General features: G+C 54.5%; 1 protein-coding gene across 1 annotated transcript; it reads left to right on the forward strand.

The window, feature by feature from the left end:
- Positions 1–5,681: 5,681 nt before the first annotated feature.
- On the forward strand, positions 5,682–20,227 carry RRP1 (ribosomal RNA processing 1). Its single transcript, XM_052640514.1, has 13 exons — positions 5,682–5,870; positions 7,807–7,889; positions 9,283–9,340; positions 10,760–10,845; positions 11,257–11,318; positions 12,868–12,997; positions 13,092–13,156; positions 13,324–13,532; positions 16,771–16,850; positions 17,522–17,619; positions 17,756–17,775; positions 18,661–18,771; positions 19,744–20,227. Exons 1-13 carry the CDS (start codon positions 5,738–5,740, stop codon positions 19,974–19,976), a joined length of 1,368 nt encoding a protein of 455 aa, XP_052496474.1. The 5' UTR covers positions 5,682–5,737; the 3' UTR covers positions 19,977–20,227.
- The last annotated feature ends 316 nt before the right edge of the window (positions 20,228–20,543 follow it).

Below are 20,543 nucleotides of genomic sequence, written 5' to 3' on the forward strand. Positions count from 1 at the left end.
CATTATATTATTTTGGTGAGATTCTGTGTTGGAAGTTCACTGAATGTCTATTAAAACTGCCCTTTCCTTTGGGTTTTGTTGTCCCGTTTCCTGTTTTGGCTTTTCCCAGAGCACTGTCCTCTCTGGAGTGCAAGGATTTGTTACTTTACTGCCTGGCATCTCTGCTGAGTCCTGGCTGGTGAGGCAGGGATCTTGTCCTGCTCAACAGTGCCACTGCTGGTGAAAAACTTAAATAGCTTTTTCAAACAGAAAAAGTTGGATGAATAGGGCAATGAACACTTGTATTCCTGCCCTGGAGTCAATCCTTGTTAACATTTTGCCATATTTGCTTGTGTACTCCATGTATGTCATCATTTATCCATTTATTGACATCACGACATTTAACTCTCACCGAACACGTCACCGTTATTTCCTAAAAGTTGAGGCATTCTTCACCATGTGCTGGCAAACTATAATCACTGGGCCTAATCCTGGCCCATCACTTGTTTTTGTAAATAAATTTTTATTAGAGTCTCATCCATTCATTTACATGTTGCCTGTAGCTGCTTTATGCACCAAAGGAGCAGTTGTTTGGGCCCACAGAGATGGAAATATTTACGGCCTTGCCTGTGCAGAAAAGGATTAATATAAGGCCAGAGTGTGATCCTTAGGGAGTCCAGCAAATGAGTTTGACCCTTAGCTGGGAACCTGGATTTGGGGATTTTTCTCATCTCCCTTAAAACTCAACATTCAAAAACTTAAGGTCATGGCCTCCAGGCCCATCACGTCATGGCAAATAGATGGGGAAAAAGTGGAAGTAAAGGCAGATTTTATTTTCTTAGGCTCCAAAATCACTGAAGATGGTCACTATGCTTCTGAATAGTGTGTGGGTTGGGCTGCTTACCACTCAAAAGGCAATACACAGGCCAGGTTGGTGGAAAGGAGATTTTGCTTTATTTCAGATGTTAACAATTGTCTGGGGGGTAGGGTGGCAGACATCTGTCCAAGGCTGACTCCCACTCCCTGAAAAGCAGGGATTGAGAGCTTTTATCGACAGAGTTGCAGATGATACCACCCTTATGGCAGAAAGTGAAGAGGAGCTAAAAACCTTCTTGATGAAAGTGAAAGAGGAGAGTGAAAAAGTTGGCTTAAAGCTCAACATTCAGAAAACCAAGATCATGGCATCTGGTCCCATCACTTCATGGGAAATAGATGGGGAAACAGTAGAAACAGTGTCAGACTTTATTTTTTGGGGCTCCAAAATCACTGCAGATGGTGACTGCAGCCATGAAATTAAAAGATGCTTACTCCTTGGAAGAAAGGTTATGATCAACCTAAACAGTATATTCAAAAGCAGAGACATTACTTTGCCGACTAAGGTCCACCCAGTCAAGGCTATGGTTTTTCCTGTGGTCATGTATGGATGTGAGAGTTGGACTGTGAAGAAGGCTGAGCGCTGAAGAATTGATGCTTTTGAACTGTGGTGTTGGAGAAGACTCTTGAGAGTCCTTTGGACTGCAAGGAGATCCAACCAGTCCATTCTAAAGGAGATCAACCCTGGGATTTCTTTGGAAGAAATGATGCTAAAGCTGAAGCTCCAGTACTTTGGCCACCTCACGCGAAGAGTTGACTCATTGGAAAAGACTCTGATGCTGGGAGGGATTAGGGGCAGAAGGAGAAGGGGACGACCGAGGATGGGATGGCTGGATGGCATCACTGACTCGATGGACCTGAGTCTGAGTGAACTCAGGGAGTTGGTGATGGACAGGGAGGCCTGGGGTGCTGCGATTCATGAGGTCGCAAAGAGTCAGACACGACTGAGTGACTGAATTGAACTGAACTGATAGACAGAGTTGGGGTGGAAAGCAGAAAGAGCACAGTCATCTTCAAATTGGTCATCAGTGCTCTGACCAGCATCATCTTGGTTGTTTTAGGTACAGTTAGTCTTCAGTTCCAGGGTCCGTTTGTTCCCATCTCTTTGCAGCCAGTTCTCGGATGTGTGGCAACTCATGTCCTGGGGACAGCCTGGTCATCATGTAGTTAAATTCTCCACCTGGTGTTTTGGTATCTGTAGGACAACTCACAGGACATGAATCAGAATGTTATCTATAGCCCTTGAGAAAGAACGAAAGGTCCATGACTATCCTTAACGACTACACTATTATCACTTAGTCTCCTTAGACTGTTTCTCTTTGTTTTCACATGGTCTCATTTCTCTGATTAAACTTTTTCTTTGACTAAAGTTTTCCACATGCAAAAGGCAGGCAGAAGACATGCAGGGCAGGCAGGCGGCAAGGACCATAGGGTCCTGCTCTGTTTCAGCTGCACCCAGGAAATTAAAAGACGCTTGCTCCTTGGAAGTAAAACTATGACAAACATACAGAGTGTATTAAAAAGCAGAGACATCATTTTGCTGACACATGCCTGTATAGTCAGAACTATGATTTTTCCAGTGGTCATATATGCATGTGAGAGTTGGGCCATAATGAGGGCTGAGCACTGAAGAATTGATGCTTTTGAATTGTGGTGCTGGAGAAGACTCTTGTCTTGGACTCCCTTGGACTGCAAGAAGATCAAATCAGTCAATCCTAAAGGAAATCAATCCTGAATATTCCTTGGAAGGACTGATGCTGAAACTGAAGCTCCAGTCCTTTGGCCACCTGATGCAAACAGCCAACTCACTGGAAAAGACCCTGATGCTGGGAAAGACTGAGGGTAGGAGGAGAAGGGGGAGATAGAGGATAATATGGTTGGATGGCATCCGACTCAGTAGAGATGAGTTTGAGCTAACTCCGGGAGATAGTGAAGGACAGGGAGGCCTGGCATGCTGCAGTCCATGAGGTGGGAAAAAGTCAGACTCCACTTAGTGAGTGAACGACAACAACCCCAGCACCCTAACTGTGATAAGAGTGACTCATGGGCCTAAGGCGTTTGGAGCAACAACACAGCAGGTGCTGGGCATCTGCCCTCCCTGTGGGAGTCTGGAGTTCAGGTGTGTCTGGTAGAGGCAGCTGTGACCAGCTCATAATAACAACTCTGGGCTTTTTGTTTTGTTTTAACTTCTTAGCGGTGTTTCGAGTCATTCGGGAGACCAGGGATCTCGTCAGTGGAAGTGGAGAGTGTCGGCTACGGGACCACCAGGAAAGTCCCCTAAATGCTCCGGATTTTGATCTCTAACAAGCTCCTTCTGACATTCAATGTGTTGCCATAGCTGTTTGCTCGGAAGTTAGGGGAACACGTGCTCTTTAAACCTTTTCCCTGTGCTTTGAATCCTTTTGCCATAATAAATCACAGCCAAGAGCCTTCCTAGTGAATCAGTGGATCTGGGGATCCTGGGTCCCCCTGACATATGACTCATTACTGAAAAAGGCTACTGAGGGGCGCTGTCCTGGAACAGGTTCGAGACTGCCTCCCCCTGCTCTGTGTGCCGCCTTCTGCCTTTCTGTGTTCCAGGCCGGTCTCGGACCTACAGGGTGGACGAGGTCAGTGCAGCGTGCCCCATGGGTGACGGTGCTGTAGCGTGGGGGCCCTCCAGGGTGGCAGGCCACTGCGGGCATAGGTGATACTCCCGCAAACCCTGCCGTGACTACCCTCCCCTGGCATTGTGGCATTTTCTGATGACCTTGGCCTGAACCAACATTCACTGGATTCATTGTGGACTTTCTACAATTCCACCTTTCCTCTGTCTGTGCTCACTGGCATTCTTTGCTAAAGAAGAGCCTTCCCTCAGCAGCCAAGGGTGAACTACAGCACCTCTCCGCCTCCCAAAAGGCGGGCAAATGCTGGCTTCCTTTTACTTGTCAGTAAATCCTGAAAGATGATGCTGTGAGAGTGCTGCACTCAGTATGCCAGCAAATTTGGAAAACTCAGCAGTGGCCACAGGACTGGAAAAGGTCAGTTTTCATTCCAATCCCAAAGAAAGGCAATGCCAAAGAATGCTCAAACTACCGCACAATTGCACTCATCTCACACGCTAATAAAGTAATGCTTAAAATTCTCCAAGCCAGGCTTCAGCAATACATGAACCATGAACTTCCAGATGTTCAAGCTGGTTTTAGAAAAGACAGAGGAACCAGAGATCAAATTGCCAACATCCACTGGATCATTGAAAAAGCAAGAGAGTTACAGAAAAACATCTATTTCTGCTTGATTGACTATGCCAAAGCCTTTGACTGTGTGGATCACAATAAACTGTGGAAAATTGTGAAAGAGATGGGAATATCAGACCACCTGACCTGCCTCTTGAAAAATCTGTATGCAGGTCAGGAAGCAACAGTTAGAACTGGACATGGAACAACAGACTGGTTCCAAAGAGGAAAAGGAGTACGTCAAGGCTGTATATTGTCACCCTGCTTATTTAACTTATATGCAGAGTACATCATGAGAAACACTGGGCTGGAGGAAGCACAAGCTGGAATCAAGATTGCCGGGAGAAATATCAATCACCTCAGATATGCAGATGACACCACCCTTATGGCAGAAAGTGAAAAAGAACTAAAGAGCCTCTTGACGAAAGTGAAAGTGGAGAGTGAAAAAGTTGGCTTAAAGCTCAACATTCAGAAAACTAACATCATGGCATCTGGTCCCATCAATTCATGGGAAATAGATGGGGAAACAGTAGAAACAGTGGCTGACTTTATTTTTCTGGGCTCCAAAATCACTGCAGATGGTGATTGCAGCCATGAAATTAAAAGACACTTACTCCTTGGAAGGAAAGTTATAACCAACCTAGACAACATATTAAAAAGCAGAGACATTGCTTTGCCAACAAAGGTCCATCTAGTCAAGGCTACAGTTTTTCCAGTGGTCATGTATGGATGTGAGAGTTGGACTGTGAAGAAAGCTGAGTTCAGAAGAATTGATGCTTTTGAACTGTGCTGTTGGAGGAGACTCTTGAGAGTCCCCCGGACTACAAGGAGATCGAACCAGTCCTCCTAAAGGAGATCAGTCCTGGGTGTTCATTGGAAGGACTGATGCTAAAGCTGAAACTACAATCCTTTGGCCACCTGATGCGAAGAGCTGACTCATTGGAAAAGACCCTGATGCTGGGAAAGATTGAGGGCAGGAGGAGAAAGGGACGACAGAGGATGAGACGGTTGGATGGCATCACCGACTCAGTGGGCATGGGTTTGGGTGAACTCCGGGAGTTGGTGATGGACAGGGAGGCCTGGCATGCTGTGGTTCATGGGGTCGCAAAGAGTTGGATACGACTGAGCGACTGAACTGAGAATAAATGGGGAGAAGGCAGTGGCAACTCACTCCAATACCCTTGCCTGGAAAATCCCATGGATGGAGGAGCCTGGTAGGCTGCAGTCCACGGGGTCGCGAAGAGTCAGACACGACCGAGCGACTTCATTTTCACTTTTCACTTACATGCATTGGAGAAGGAAATGGCAACCCACTCCAGTGTTCTTGCCTGGAGAATCCCAGGGACGGGGGAGCCTGGTGGGCTGCCGTCTATGGGCTCGCGCAGAGTCGGACACGACTGAAGCGACTTAGCAGCAGCACCAGCAGAATGATTGGAGCCAGAGCCCCATGCACTTGTCATTACGGCACCGTGCCACTAGGAGGCGGAGGCGTGCGACCCGGGAGAGGCTGGCGCAGACACATGACGTCACTCAGTGTGCTGGAGAGGCCGGCGCGGGAGCGTGACGTCACACTGAATCCCATCGAGGCCGGCGCGGGCGTGTGACGTCACGGAACGCGCCCAGGCATAGCGGCAAGGTAACTGGTATCGTGGGGTCTCGGCGCGGTCTCCATGGGTCCGCGAGTACAACTCCCGCCCGAAATCCTGCTCGCGCAGCGGCTGGCGGGGAACGAGCAGGTGACCCGGGACCGGGCGGTGAGGAAGCTCCGGAAATACATCGTCGCCAGAACTCAGCGGGCCGAAGGTTGGCGCGGGGTTGACGGGATGTGGGCCGGGGGCGTCTTGCGAACGGGGCCGGGCTGGGGGCTCGAGGGCCCGGGTTGGGGGCCGGCGGTCCTAGTTAGCAGACTTTCCAACCGCGTGGAGCCTCCACGTGGTCCGGCCGGCCGGGCGGAGCCTGGTCGGGCCGTGGCGATGCTCCCACCCACCCCACCAGTCACGCTCCCGCCTGAACGCTTGGCCCTGATCCCTTATCCACGCTGACTGATTTGAAGGTGCGCGGCGTCACCTCGTTCTCGGCCGCTATATGTGCCTCTCCACCCCCTACTCACCCCCCCCCGCCCCCCCGGCCTCAGCCAAGCCCCTAATCTCTTTCCAGTTCAGACTTGCCTACTCTGGGAGCAGGATCCTGTCAACCCGTATATCCCGCTACCCCTGCTAGCCACTTTTTGGGCACCATGTTTTTTTTCTCTCAGAGCGGCATTTGTGACTGTTGGTAGTTTTTTCTTGTGTAGTTGTTGGATTGTCGTCTGAGTTTCATGCAGCATACACCTGTCAGATATCACGCTCCTTAGTGGTTCTCAGAACGTGGCCCCATCAGTAACTTCCGCATTACCTGGACATGTGTTAGAAATGTAAATTTGTGAGTCCCATCCCAGCCCTGCTGAATCAGAAGCTCTGGCAGATGGACTGTGTATGTGCTTAGCCTTGTAAGCCATCTTCTACTCTTTGTGACCCTCTGGGCCATAGCCCACCAGGCTCCTCTGTCCATGGGATTCTCCAGACAAGAATACTGGAGTGGGTTGCCATTTCCTCCTCCAGGGGATCTTACCAACAGGGATGGAGCCCACGTCTCTTATGTCTCCTGCATTGGCGGGCAAGTTCTTTATCACTCATGCCACCTGGGAAGCCCAGGAATCTTTAAAGAAACCCTCCGGGTGATGCCATGCTATTAATAAAGTTTGAGAACCACTGTTCTGGAACAGGGTGCCAGAACATAATTAAGACCTCAGTCTATACTTGTTGGGTGATTTTATATATCTGTCTTCATCAGTCAGTTTATATATTTGTCAGTCACTTCAGTTGCTCAGTCGTGTCTGACTCTTTGTAACCCCATGGCCAACTCTCAGAGCTTGCTCAAACTCATGTCCATCGAGTCAATGATGCCATCCAACCATCTCATCCTCTGTTTCCCCCTTCTCCTGCCTCCAATCTTTCACAATATCAGGGTCTTTTGCAATGAGTCAATTCTTCTAATCAGGTGGTCAAGGTATTGAAGCTTCAGCTTCAGCATGAGTCCTTCCAATAAATATTCAGGACTTATTTCCTTTAGGATTGACTTGTTTGATCTTCTTGCAGTCTGAGGGACTCTCAGAGTCTTCTCCAACACCACAGTTCAAAAGCATCAATTCTTTGGTGCTCAGCTTTCTTCATGGTCCAACTCTCACATCCATACATGACTACTGGAAAAACCATAGCTTTGACTAGACGGATGTTTGTCGGCAAAGTAATGTCGGCAAAGCTGTGATTTTCAATATGCTGTCTAGTGTTGTCATAATGAGCCTGAATGAGGTAATGTGTAATTTTAAAATTTGAAAAGTGTGTAAAGCCCAGGTGTAACACTGGGTGAACTGTGGCCAAGATTCACCTGCATAGCCACCATCCAGCCCAGGAAAATGGTGACTCATTCAATTTTGAATCTGAAAAATGGAGCACAGTCTCTGATACTTGGAGATTTCTCGGTAAACATTTATTGAAAAAATCAAACAGCAGTTACCTGCGGGAGACCCTGCAGCCACTGGCCCAGCAGGTTCTGGGTTGGGAGGATCGGTTGAGAGCGAGGGCCAGGCACCTGTGCAGTAAGAGGACTTTGGTCTGATTCAGGCCGTCACAGTTCTCTGGCTGTTCTGGCGCTAAAAGATGGGGTTCCTTTAGTCTGAATGGTGCTGTTTCTGGTGCAGGTGGTTTCACTCATGATGAGCTGCTGAAGGTGTGGAAAGGGCTGTTTTATTGCATGTGGATGCAGGACAAGCCGCTGCTGCAGGTGAGTGCCCAGGAGGCTGCAGAAGGCCCTGGGGCCACAGTATGAGTGGGAGGGTGGACGAGCGTGTTGTCAGCCCTCGTTTTACTGCAGCAGACATGCTGAGCGCAGCTTTATAGCTTTGATGCTGTTTTTTCCTTAAGGCCTGGAGGGCCACGGCCTTGGGTTAGGGAGGGTCTCACAGTTGATGAGTTGGGCACCATAGCGATGCTGGTGAATGCCAGGGTACATTGTGGCTGAAAACTGGGTTTTCTGGCTTTTTTTGGCCCGGGGTGGGAGTGGTTGTGGGCTCTTAGTACCCTGCCAGGACCAGGGGTTGAACCCATCGCCCTGCAGTGGAAGCTTAGAGTCCTAACCACTGGGCCGCTGGAGAAGCCCCTGGGTTGTCTGTTTTGTGTTTGTCAGAGACGATGAGCTGAGTGCTGAAATGCTGGAAAGCAGGGGACAGCATCCAAGTCTTCTGAGACAAGTATTTTTCCCTTTTTTCTATTTGTTTGGCCGCACCCGGTCTTAGTTGCAGCCTGTGGGATCTAGTTCCCCCACCTGGATCAAACCTGGGCCCCCTGCATTGGGAGCATGGAATGGTCTTAGCCACTGGACCACCAGGGAAGTCCCTAGCCTTTTTTTCTTAATTGTCTTGTATAAAAATAGGCTTTATGTTTTAGAGCAGTTTTAGGGTCACAGCAACATGAGAAGAGAAGGTATTGCAACTTCTCACATGCCACCTACCCCTGTACTCCACACCCCCACGGGAGTGGGCCCTTTCTCAGAATCCATGGACCCACCCAGCACATCAGCAGCACCCAGGGTCCATGAGGGTTGCGCTGTTGTGCTCTGTGGGCTGATACGTGTATCATGGCGTGTGTCCATCGTTGTGTGTCTTAGAGTGGTGTCACTGCCCTCAAGTACTCGCCTTTCTTGGGGTGTGTCTCAGTGGGAATTGTTTGTGCTTCAGAGCACTTTGCGTAGTGAGGGTACTTAATGAAGTTCAGATGCTGCACTGGGGCCCAGTGCACTCGGTGGTGCTTGTACACCGAGGCAGGCAGGCAGCTGGTAACCTCGGGGGTCTCCTCAGCCCCCCTCTCAGGTGGCTGTGTGCTCCCAGGCTCCTGCTCCCCTCCCCGCTTTGACTGTCAGGCTCCGTTACTGAGTGTGGGCTTTGGTCAGGAGGGCAGCCCCTGCCTTTGCTTATTGTGAGGCTAGGTGGGCGTGGCCTTCAGGGGAGGCCTCTTCTAGTGGTGTGGGACTTCCAGACCCCAAGCTCGCTGGGCTGCAGGGCCCTGTGGAGCCAGATCCCACGGTGAGTGAGGACAGTTGAGTTTCTTCCTGCCGCTGCTTGCTGCATAGGATCTCATTTGTTCAGGGGCTGAGGGCGTTTGTCCTGTTTCCTGTGCAGGAGGAACTTGGCCGGACCATTTCCCAGCTTGTCCATGCTTTCCAGACCACAGAGGCACGTAAGTATCCTTGCCACGGTGAGCCCCAGCAGTGAGGCTGGATCCGCAGAGACCCAGCCCCTGAACACGAGGCCTGCGTTCTGAGAGTGGGAGCGAGGGCCCCATCCCAGCCAGCGTTTGCTGGTGCGGGAGAGGCTACTCTGCTTTCCAGCATGTGTTCCTCACTCACCCAGGACAGAGGTCTGGAGCTGTCTGAGATCTGGAGGGCTAATGCCTTTCATTTAGAATCTCGGTGGAAGCTGTGGAGTGTCCGCAGCTGACGGCGTGAGCTCCCTGCTGTGCGTCTTCCTGAGTCTTCTTCAGACTAGCATCAGGGATCCTCAGCCCTGTTGCCTGCCCTTTGGCATCCCTTGTGTCTTTAGAAATCCTGATGTGTAGGTAGACCCTGGTCCTGTTGAGCCGAGCTGTGGGGATGGGGCCCGTGTGCCAGCATCTGTGACCTCCCTACCCTGCTCCAAGGGCAGCCAAGGCCAGGCGGTCTCCCTGGCCTGGACCTTGGGACCACTGGGACCATTGCTGGTGGTGTCCTGGCTGTGTGGTTAGGTGTAGTTTGGTTATGGTTAAGTAGCCAAAGAGGAAATCCATTCTCTGTAAGTTTCACCTTTTAAGAATGTGCAGAAGCGTTTCCGTGCTCAGCATGAGGGCAGGTGCAGAGCGTTGGTGACACTTGAGTGAGGTAATGGATGCAGTTCTATCCTTCACTGGGCTGTCCGACCAGCCCTCTCTCTGGGGATGCTCTGCAGCAGGCGCTAATGGTGGCCTTCGTGTCCTGAGGGCAGGGCATCAGCAGGCCAGGATCTCGTCAGGCCTCTTCTCTGGGAGTGTGGATGGCCTCCTCTTCCTGTGTCCTCACGGGGCCGTCTGACTGTGCATATCTGTGTCTTGAATCACCAGAGGCCTTTTCTCTTCATCGCCTCTATAAAGACTTGTCTCCCAAGTATAGTTATATACTGAGGGTTGAGGATTAGGACTTTGGGGGACCTGGTTGAACCCGCAGCCCCCTGGTCCTGACATACCTGTTGTTGGCAGGGTTTTGTGTTTGATCAGGTCGGTGGATCCAGTGGGGTAAGTGGTGGGATGGGGTGTAGGTGCTGGGGTGGAGGCAGTGGCCGTGTGGGGAGGGGCGGCCTAGGCAGTGCCTCTCCTGCCAGGCCTCACCTTCTCTTTACGCTTGATGTTCAGAGGATGCGGCTATGGTTCAGGCTTGTGGCTGGACTGTACTTTTCCTTCTGAGGTTCCTGAAAGTCCCATTTTTAAGCCAGATCCGCAGCACTGCTCTTAGCGCACTCAGGCGGAGGGCCCCCAAGGCCACTGCTGTGGGACCTCCTCACCAGGTTTCTTCATGGTCTCCTCTCTCCCCTGCCTTCTAGAGGCAGCCGCTGCTCCCCCCCAACTCTTCTGGTCTCGTTCCTCCCCCAGAGCACCTGTTCCTTCAGACCTTCTGGCAGACCATGAACCGTGAGTGGCCGGGCATTGACAGACTGCGCCTGGACAAGTTTTACATGGTGAGGATGTGGCCCGCTCCCTGCAAGGGGCCCCACAGTGCTGGGCTGGGGAACAGTGCTCCCAGAGCCAGGCTCAGCATCCAGGTGCCTGGTCTTGGCGCCCCTGCCCGACAGTGGCAAAGACAAGGCCCCTGAGGGGTGAGCACCGCGTGGTGCAGCCCTGTGTGTCTGGAGGCTCCTCCCGCAGAGGCGCTTCTCCTTGTCATTTTCACGCTGGGAACATCCATCATAGCCATCAGTCCTGGTGCTGCGGTCGCTCCCCAGAGTCCATCCTGCTGCTCCCGGGAGGCTGGCATCCAGGCCCAGCCCCCGGCCGCTCTGGAGGGCCCGCGGTGCATGGTGGGCACACAGATGGTGGGCAGCGGGGAGGTCTGGGCTGGTCTGCTCACGGGGTCTCCTCCTGTGCCACAGCTCATGCGGATGGTCCTGCGCGAGGCCCTGACGGCCCTGCAGACGCAGGGATGGGACGAGAGGTGGGTGCCCCGGTGCGCGTGCTGCTCACACCCGTTGCTGCGTGGTCTGTAACCCTCCAGACTGAGGGTCTGTGTTTCCTGGCTCACCTCAGGCCTCCCTGGCAACTGGCAGCTGGGTGGGGTCCTCCAGTGGGGCTGGGCAGGGCTCTGCTGGTCTTAGCTACCCCTCCCCGCTAGTCCCTCCTGGAGACAGGTGGGCAGGGCTCCCTGGGCAGATGGGCGGGGCTACTGCTGCCTGGACCTGTCTGTCACCCGCCGCCCTGCGTCCAAGTTCCGACAGCCAGCAGGTTTCCAAACCTCCAGGGGGCGGTCTGACATCACAACATAAAGTGAGTTTCTGCAGATTCACGTTTTAAAGTTTTTAAAATTAAAATTTTTTTTAAACTTTTCTTTTAATGATAGGAGGGATGTGTGCTCAGTAAAAAGAACCCAGAAAAACTTAAAAGCATTGAAAAGCAATTTTAATTCCAGCAGACAAGTACTTAAAACAAATTTTTTTGGGCTGTGCTGCATGGCTTGTGGGGCTTCAGTTCCCCAACCAGGGTTTGAACCCCAGTTTGAACCCCGGCCATGGCAGTGAAAGCCCGGAATCCACTAGGCCACCAGCGGACTCTCTGACAATTACTTTTAAAATATGGTGGTGTTCTGTGCTTGGTACAAAAGGGCCATGGAATTGGGTGTGGAGTTTATAGAGACTGCTTTTTTATTTTACTGAAAGTGTGTCCAGACATCCCACCTGTGAGTGTCCTGCCGCCACCAAATTTGGGGAGGGCGGGTGCTAGGGGAAAGGGCTTAGAAACAGCAGATTTTGAATTAATTTGTGTTCAAAAAGTGATGGTAAAGCAATTTATTTTTAAGCATAAGGATAATAAATCTAGGACCCAGATGTCAAAACAGCTGCCAGACTGGAAAGGGCAGCTTACGGCCCGCATCACTTTAGGACTTTTCCATCTTCTGGATCACAGAATTCAAGTCTTACCCTTGGCCTAACGTCCAGCCAATAAAAATATCAGTAGGAGTTGGACTGTAGTTACTGAGCTGCTTTTCTACGTTGAGAATGGCTGTGGGTGACTTGACTCCACGTTTAGGGTCAGGCTGTCTCTGGTTTTTACTGATTTTCATCCTTAAAAATCCTGTGAAGCCCTGAGGCTGGCAGTGTCCCTCATGCCAGGCTTTAGGGCTCTGCTGTCTTGGTTGAGGGGCGGGGGCGGTGCAGGGTTTGCAGCGGCTCAGTGGAAGCGATGGTGTTACTTGTGTTAACTTGGGGGGCGTTGTTTAGGAAGGTAGTTCCATCCTCATTGTTGCTGGTAATTCAGCCTCAGATCCTTAATGAAGAAGCTGGTAACCTCCCGTTGCCCTGTGTGAACAGCTAGTTTATCTGCTTTTCTGGCCCTTTTCCATTCTCACGCATGTAATAGACTGAGGGTGACATTCGGTAAGTATGTGTGTATCATGGCCTGGAGGAGAGGTCTCCGGCCCCGGCCTGGGTCGCTTCTGATCCAGGGACAGCACCCTGGTGTTGCTGCCTGACCTGCCGCTTCTTCCCCAGACAAACCGAGCAGCTGCTGGAGCTGCTAACGACAGAGATCCTGCACCCGGACAGTGAAGCCCCCAACGGGGTGAAGAGCCACTTCATCGAGATCTTCCTGGAGGAGCTGACCAAAGTGGGCGCCCACGAGGTAGGTGGTCGGCAGCCAGGCAGGGTGAGGTGGGCAGTAGCAGGCTGCTTGGCACCTGTGGCCTGGGAGCTGAGCCCCAGCCCTCTCCCTGCAGTTGACCGCGGACCAGAACCTCAGGCTCATTGGGCCCTTCTGCACGATTGCTGCCCAGACTCAGGAGTGAGTGCTGTCTCCCGCCTGCCTCCTCTGTTCCGTTCAGTCCCTGAGGAGCTGCCCTTGGAAGACGCTGTGTGCTCACGACAGTCCAGCGAGGTCCAGAGGCCAGCATGGGGAGGGGCGAGCGCAAGCATGGTCCAGCCTGAATGCGGCTCTGTGTTTCCCCTCAGCTCCCTAGTTTTGCACAACATCGCTCAAGGCATCTTTGAAACAATCGTGGAGCAGGCCCCACTGGCCATTGAAGAGCTCATGAATGAACTGGAGGAGGAGGAGCTGTCGGAGGAGGAGGAGCTGTCGGAGGATGAGGCGCTATCAGAGGAGGAGGTGTTGGAGGAGGAGGCGCAGGAGCCGGGCGTGCTGTCCAGAGAGCCCCCTAAAGGTGAGGACTGCACGCCGCAGGGTGACAGCCTGTCCCGGTCCCGCCTGCGGTGGACCCCCCCTTCCTCTCCTGTCCCACCCCCTTGCTTCTGCTCTCGCCCCTGAAGTCTGTTCTCAGTGCGGCAGCTGGGCTGACCTTGGAAACAAACACACGTGCTGGTCGCTCTCCCGGCGCCCACTCCATGGCCCCCGCCTCCTCACAACGCCCCAGGCTCTGTGCCTGTCACTGGCTATCTGGCCCACCCCTGTGGGGTCTCTGCCCTCCATCACTCCTGCCCTGCCCACTATTTAGAGTGCAGCCTCCCAGTCCCTACCCAGCTTGCTCAATGGGCATTTCCATGGTGGATCACTTTTTGGAGTAAATCACTTAAAATTACGTAAGTCACTTGCTCATCTTTCTGGCCTGTCTCCCAGCAGCGGGTGCCCGGCCCCACCCACCAGGATGGGAGCTGTGTGTCCCTGGTGTTGGGAGCGGGGCCCGCTGGGTCGAGCTGGACGAGGGAGAGGTTAGGAACGAAGAGTAGCGGGCGGCTCGAGTGAGCATCCCCTTGGAGGCGGGGCCCGTGGGCCTGCGTCGACGGTGTCTGGTCCAGCCTGTCCACCTTGTGCTAGGTGGGTCCTCGGGGGGCGCCAGCTGGGCTCATGGCCGTGTCCTCGGGGGGACTGTGTGGTGGGTCCTCGTGCCTTTAGGGGTGCGTGTCCTCCACCAGCTGCAGACTTTTCCACCCTGGCCTTTTGTTGCAGAACACACGTGACGTGAGGTCTACTAGCTTAACCGTGTGTAAGCGCACAGCTCAGTGGCACTAAGTGTGTTCACACTGGACAGCTGTCATCACTGTCTGTCTCTGGAACTTCTCATCTTCCCAGACTGAAGCTGTCCGCGTGCCTCCCTCTGCCAGCTCAGCTCCTGCACCCGCCCTGCCGTCAGTCCTGTGAGCCTGCCCGTCGGCGTCTGTGTTGACAGCAGTGGGCTCACACGTATCTGTCCTTGTGTCTGGCTTAGTTCCCTGAGCCACGCCGCAGCGTGTGTGGCAGTGCTTGAGGCTGAGCGACACAGCATTGAATGTGTAGCTCATGTTTTCTTCATTGGTAGATGGAGTTTGAGGTTGCTTCCGTGTTTCTTTGTTGTGGTTAATGCTATTATGAACACGGGTGTACGAATATCTGTTTGAGACCCTGCTTTCAATTCTTTTTGGTCTGTGCCCAGAAGTGGGATTGCTGGGTCCTCGGGTAATCCATGTTTAACTTTCTAGGACCTGCCACCCTGTTCCACAGCGCAGCCTCGCATGCGTTCCGGCCGGCAGTGCGGGAGGCTGTGGCTCCTCCGCGTCCTCCCAGTTTCTCGCCTTCTCTGATAGCGGCCCTCCTGCATGCGCGTGCTGTCGCCCTGGTTGTAGTTTGCGTTTCCCTAGTGACTGTTGGTGTCAGGCACCTTTTCATGTGCTTCTTGGCCCTTCACGTACTTTTGGAGGAATGTTTACTCAAGCCCTTGGCCCATTTTTTGAGTCATTGTTTTTTCATTGTGTTTTAGGAGGTCTTCATATGTTCTGGTGGAGAAGGCAATGGCACCCCACTCCAGTATGCTTGCCTGGAAAATCCCATGGACTGAGGAGCCTACCTACAGTCCATGGGGTCGCCAAGAGTCGGACACAACTGAGCGACTTCACTTCCACTTTTCCCTTTCATGCACTGGAGAAGGAAATGGCAACCCACTCCAGTATTCTTGCCTGGAGAATCCCGGGGATAGGGGAGCCTGGTGGGCTGCTGTCTAAGGGATCGCACAGTCGGACATGACTGAAGGAACTTAGCAGCAGCAGCAGCATATGTTCTGGCATCTTCCCTAGTAGCTCAGTGGGTAAAAGAATTTGCCTGCAACACAGGAGACCCTGGAGAAGGAAATGGCACCCCACTCCAGTACTCTTGCCTGGAGAATCCCAGGGACAGAGGAGCCTGGTGGGCTGACGTCTAAGGGATCGCACAGTCGGACACGACTGAAGCGACTTAGCAGCAGCAGCAGCATATGTTCTGGCATCTTCCCTAGTAGCTCAGTGGGTAAAAGAATTTGCCTGCAATGCAGGAGACCCTGGAGAAGGAAATGGCACCCCACTCCAGTACTCTTGCCTGGGGAATCCCATGTACACACGCCCTGGCAGGCTACAGTCCGTGGGATCGCTAACAGTCGGACACTTGCTTTCTCGCATGTTCTGGTTGTAACTCCTCCCCAGGTTATGGTGTGCAGAAGTCTTCTGCTGTATGGCTGGTCTTCTTAACTGCATTCACAATCTCTCGATGTACAGATTTGAAAGTTCTCATCAAGTCTGGTTGTCTTAATTTTCCATGTTACTTGTGCCTTTAGTCCAAGAAATCGTGGCCAGATCCAGTCTCCTGAGGCTTTTGTCCTATGTTTTCATCTGAGTTTCACTGTTTTGGTTCTTCCTTTACGTCTTTGGTCCGTGTTGAGTTAATTTGGTCCAGCTTCGTTCTCTGTGTGTTGATGTCGGGTGTACTGGCACATTTGTTGAAGGGACTGTCCTTTCACCCCTGGACGGTCCTGTGCCCTGTGGGGAGGTCATTGGATGGTAGGAGCAAGAGTTGATTGCTGCAGCCTCTTAAGTCTGGCACCCTTGCTGGCGCCCCTGGCTTTCTCGTTGGTCAGCCATCCCCCTCAACACTCCCCAGCCGTCCTGGACGTCCTTCCTGGCCCTCCTTCCCCTCCTCCTTGTCCTCAGTAGCCTGAGTGACCAGGGCAGATGGACCCAGGGGCCCATGGTGGCCTGGGGCCTGCCCACAGCCCTGCTGTTGTCATTCTTTGCCACACGTGCTCGCCCCTCAGGCCAGCTGGTGATCGAAGCTGTCTTCTGGAGGTGGAGACAGCAGAGCCCCAAGTGTCTGGTGTCTGCTCCCTCACCCGGAAAGGCTCTCCCTGCTCGCCTCTTAGTCCAGGCCCCCCCTGGCCGGACAGCCCCCTTCCTCCTCCTCCTGGGGCCCCTGGCCCGCCATTCCTGCCTGAGGTGCCCCCTCCTTGTTTCACAGGCCCCCCGCCTCTGGGACGGCTCTTTGGTTCCCAGTCTGTGCGGGCACTGCTGCCCTGGGGCAAGGCCCTCAGCGCTCCTGCCATCCCGCTGTGGGCTCCTGAGCCCAGCTGTGCCCCTGGCAGGCAGGGTGCCTGGGCCCCAGGTTGGGCCTGTAACTCCCACGGTACTAGGCGTGCCTAAGTCCGTGGGGCCCTTCTGTTCTAGGTTCGGTCTGCAGGGCTCAGGGCCCCCTGGGCAAGCAGGCGGAAGATGACGATGAGGACAGCGCCAGCCCTGTTCTCCAGGTGTGTGGCTGGGCCTGTGGGCTGAGCTCTCGGCTCCAGACGTCAAGCAGGGCGGCATCTGTCCAGCTGGGACTGGGTGGGAGGCAGGGACCCTGGAGGCTCATCTGTAGAACACAGACTGGTTGAAAGGGGAGTTGGGGACCGGGTCCCGGGAGGCTGAGCCCAGGTTTCCCCGCTCGGCAGTCACCCTGCCTCTGCTCCCGGCCCCTTCGGCGCTGGGGCCACTGGGGTGGTGCGTGCTGACCGGGGGCCTTTCAGGTCCCCATCGGAGCCTGAGCTCAGCAGACAAGATCAGGGACTTCAGGTGGATTGGACCCGTAGGGGCCTTCCTAGGCAGTGTCAGATGTTGATTACTTGATGAGTTAATAAGATTTTAGATGTCTTGGGCTAAATTCACCAGATTAATTTCACTTGTTCCATCCTCTGCTCGTATTGACATGGCTCCCGGAGGACTTACAGTTGTGCAGAGGCTCGCCGTGCGGCCCCTCGTGTTCGCTGGGGCCGGCGTCTGCCGGGTGGAGTAGGGTGTGGGGCGCAGCCGGGGGCATCGGGCGGCTGAGCGTTGGTCCTCCTGCTTGCTCCTTGTTGGGCCTCCTGCTTGCTCCTTATTGGGCCTGCTTCTGGGAGCCCCTGGGGGCTGACAGCCTACGCGGCATCTCTCCATTGAACAGTTCGACTACAAGGCTGTTGCTGACAGACTGTTTGAGATGGCCAGTCACCAGGATACCCCTCCGAAGAACCGGAAGCGCCTCTACAAAGTGGTCCGGAAGTGAGTGCGCCGGCCCTCTGCTCCGCCCGTCTTTAGATGGGTGGCCCATCTTCAGAGATCGCATTGGGAGGGCCTTCCCTAGGGGGGTGACCCCTCCTCGTCAGGTGTGTGATGAGTGACTCTCTCGTCCTTCCAGGTTGCAGGCCCTCGCGGAAGGTGAGCACTGGGCGCCAGGCGCGACAGCATCTTGTCCTCTCCGCAGTGGATCGGGCCACGTGTGCTCGCCCCCCAGCACCGGTGGCTGTGGGGAGGCCAATGGTGTTTCTTTCAGGAGGCTGCTGTGGGGCTGTGCAGCTCTCGTCCTGGTGAAGCCCAGGGGTTCTCGGGGCTGAATGTGAGGGGTGGGGGGATGGCTGGCCCGAGAACCTGAATTTCTAGCAAGTTCCCCGGGCCGGCCACTCTGCTGGCCTGTGGTGCAGCGTATGGCTCCGCTTCTCGGCATGTGGCTGGTGGAGCCGGTATGGCTTGTTCTGAAGGACAGTTTCCTAGAAAGCGTAAGATGGAAGGTGTGTTTTCCCCCCAACGTTTCATTATGAAAAATTTTAAATATGTGCAAAGTCTCAGGGATTCTACAGTGAGTACCTAGATTCTACTATTGGCATTTTGTCATCTTTGATTTATCATATATCTACCCCCACCCCTCAGTCAGAGCATACTTTCTAAATGCTTCATGCTGGGATAGTACTTTCTAGATGAAGTTAACATACAACAGAGCACGTGAATGTTGGGTTCGTCTGGTGGGTTTTGACTGACATACGCTTGTGTGATCAAAACCCATCAGTATTTTGAAGGGTCTGCTGTCTCTCCCCAGCTAAGAGTGTGTGAGGCAGAGCGTGACGCGTCCAGCTCTCCACGTGGGCTCTTCCAGACAGTGTCTGGCAGTGCCCCGTGAGCTGCCCGTGGCCATGTGGGAATCAGACCAGGGTTTCTTGCCGAAAGCTCATGGCCATGGTGCTTGTGGGGTGCTGGAGGCGGTGGACACACGGACCGTAAGCACCCTGGCCTGCGGCCTCCTGACCGCCTGCCTGCCTCGGTCCGCAGGCCTCTTCCCTGAAGCTGACATCCCAGAAGAAGCGTACCGGAATCCGCGGGGCGGGAGGCGGGTGAGAATGAAGAAGCGCTTGTCCGGATCCCAGCTGCAGGGCAAGACAGGTAGGCCTGGCAGTGTTGGCTTTTCCCCGCCGCTCCCCTCCTCGTGTCACCTGTGACTGCGGCCTATCTCCCCCTAGACCTGACTCCCTGCCTCCCTCCCCACCCCCCACTGCCCACGTGTCTTGGAGATGTGGCACCCTGGCCCAGACACCCTCATGGTCCTCCCCGTTCTCCTTCCCTGCGGCTTGGTCTGGTGCCTCTTCCTGACCCTTTTCCGTCTTTGGTTTGATATGCTCCACGTGGGCCTCCCCTTCCTCCTCTGCAGCATCCTCAGGAACCCCCTGACCTCACGCGCCCTCCTTAATTTTAGAGGCTCCTCTCCCCTCCGCTGTGCTCCCTCCTTCCCACCCTTCCCTCCCCCTCCCCTTCCTGCTCCTCTCCCCTCCCCCTTCCCCTCCCTCCTCCCCTCCCCATGAGCTTGTACACAGGCCAGTGGCTGGACTGTGACCTGCCCTGTGAAGGGTCTCCATTCACCCCTGCTCTAGCCCAGCCAGTCCCGTCTGGGTCCATTTATGCCAGGCTGCTCTGCAGTCTGGACGTCTTGCGCACCCACGCCAGGCTGGGCCCTGGATGCCACTCACAGCTGTCACGTTGACTGGGCTCCAGCCCTACCTTCTCAGCAGCCCGCGCCCCCGTACACCGAGCCTGGGCCCCCGTCCATCTCGTCTTCGCCCACGTCCCTCTCTCCGGTCCTGCCCTCACTCTGGTTGTCCTGAAGGCCCACCTCCCGGTCAGTCTCACAGGCTGTGGGCCCGCCTGGTGGCTGTGGGCCCGCCTGGTGGCTGTGGGCCCGCCTGGTGGCTATGGGCCTTGCACCCTCACTGATGCAGCCCTGGGTGGCTGACTCGGGCCCGTTCCCAGGGCCGTCGTGCTGCGCACTGTGTCCCTGCCGCCCGTGCCCAGCACCCCAGGCAATCTCAGGAGTCGGAGCCGACCTTCTCGATGCTTCGTTCACTCAGCCTTGTGTTTCAGGGAGACATGCAAAGGAGGCCTTACGTTCTGGCTTGAGCCCAGGATCCACGAGGAGGAGGCGGCGGCGGAGAGCAGGCGGTGACCCTGCTGTGCCCCAGGAGCGGCCCGGGGGCCATGGTGGGACAGGGGCCCCCAGGAGGCAGCGGCGGCCTCGGGTGGGGGCCAAAGCAAAGATGGCCGGTTGCCAGGAGCCAAAGGCAAAAAGGAAGCGGACCCCAGAGGGCCGGAAGTGACATCCCCAGACCCCCGGGAGAATGAGGGGACAAGACAGTCGGGCCGGGTCCCCAAGACTCCAGAAACTGACTGCTCCCCAACTTACTGTGTGGAGAGGTGGCCAAGGCCAGGACTCGGGGTCGGGCCCTCACTTGGTGCCCATGTCCCTCGGTCAGGCCGGCGAACCCTGGGACTGGAGGCCCCCACAGACACCCTCCCTGGCCAGGAGACTGGCCACTCGACGGGTATCGATAAATAAACATGTCACGTGGCGCCTACACGTTGGTCCTGCCCTGGTGTGGTTTCACGGGATGTCCAGTTGTGTGGCCTGGCAGGTGCCCGGCGGTTTTGGTGTTGTGCCTCCAGAGCCTGTTTGCATCTTCCTCAGTCTTTGGAGATGATGCCAAGTGTTAACAGTGTCGTCTGCACGTGTACTTTATCAGCTCGGGGTGAGAGCTGACAGGGCGCTGGCACTTTGCTCCAACACTGTCATATGGGCAGAGGGGTCGGCTCCCCACCCACCCCTTCTCTGCGACCTGGACGCAGAGCTGGGCCTGAGGTCCCGTGGGCATCTGCCTGCCATGCCC

This window comes from Budorcas taxicolor, chromosome 1 (genome assembly GCF_023091745.1).
Source record: "Budorcas taxicolor isolate Tak-1 chromosome 1, Takin1.1, whole genome shotgun sequence".
Classification (NCBI taxonomy): Eukaryota; Metazoa; Chordata; class Mammalia; order Artiodactyla; family Bovidae; genus Budorcas; species Budorcas taxicolor.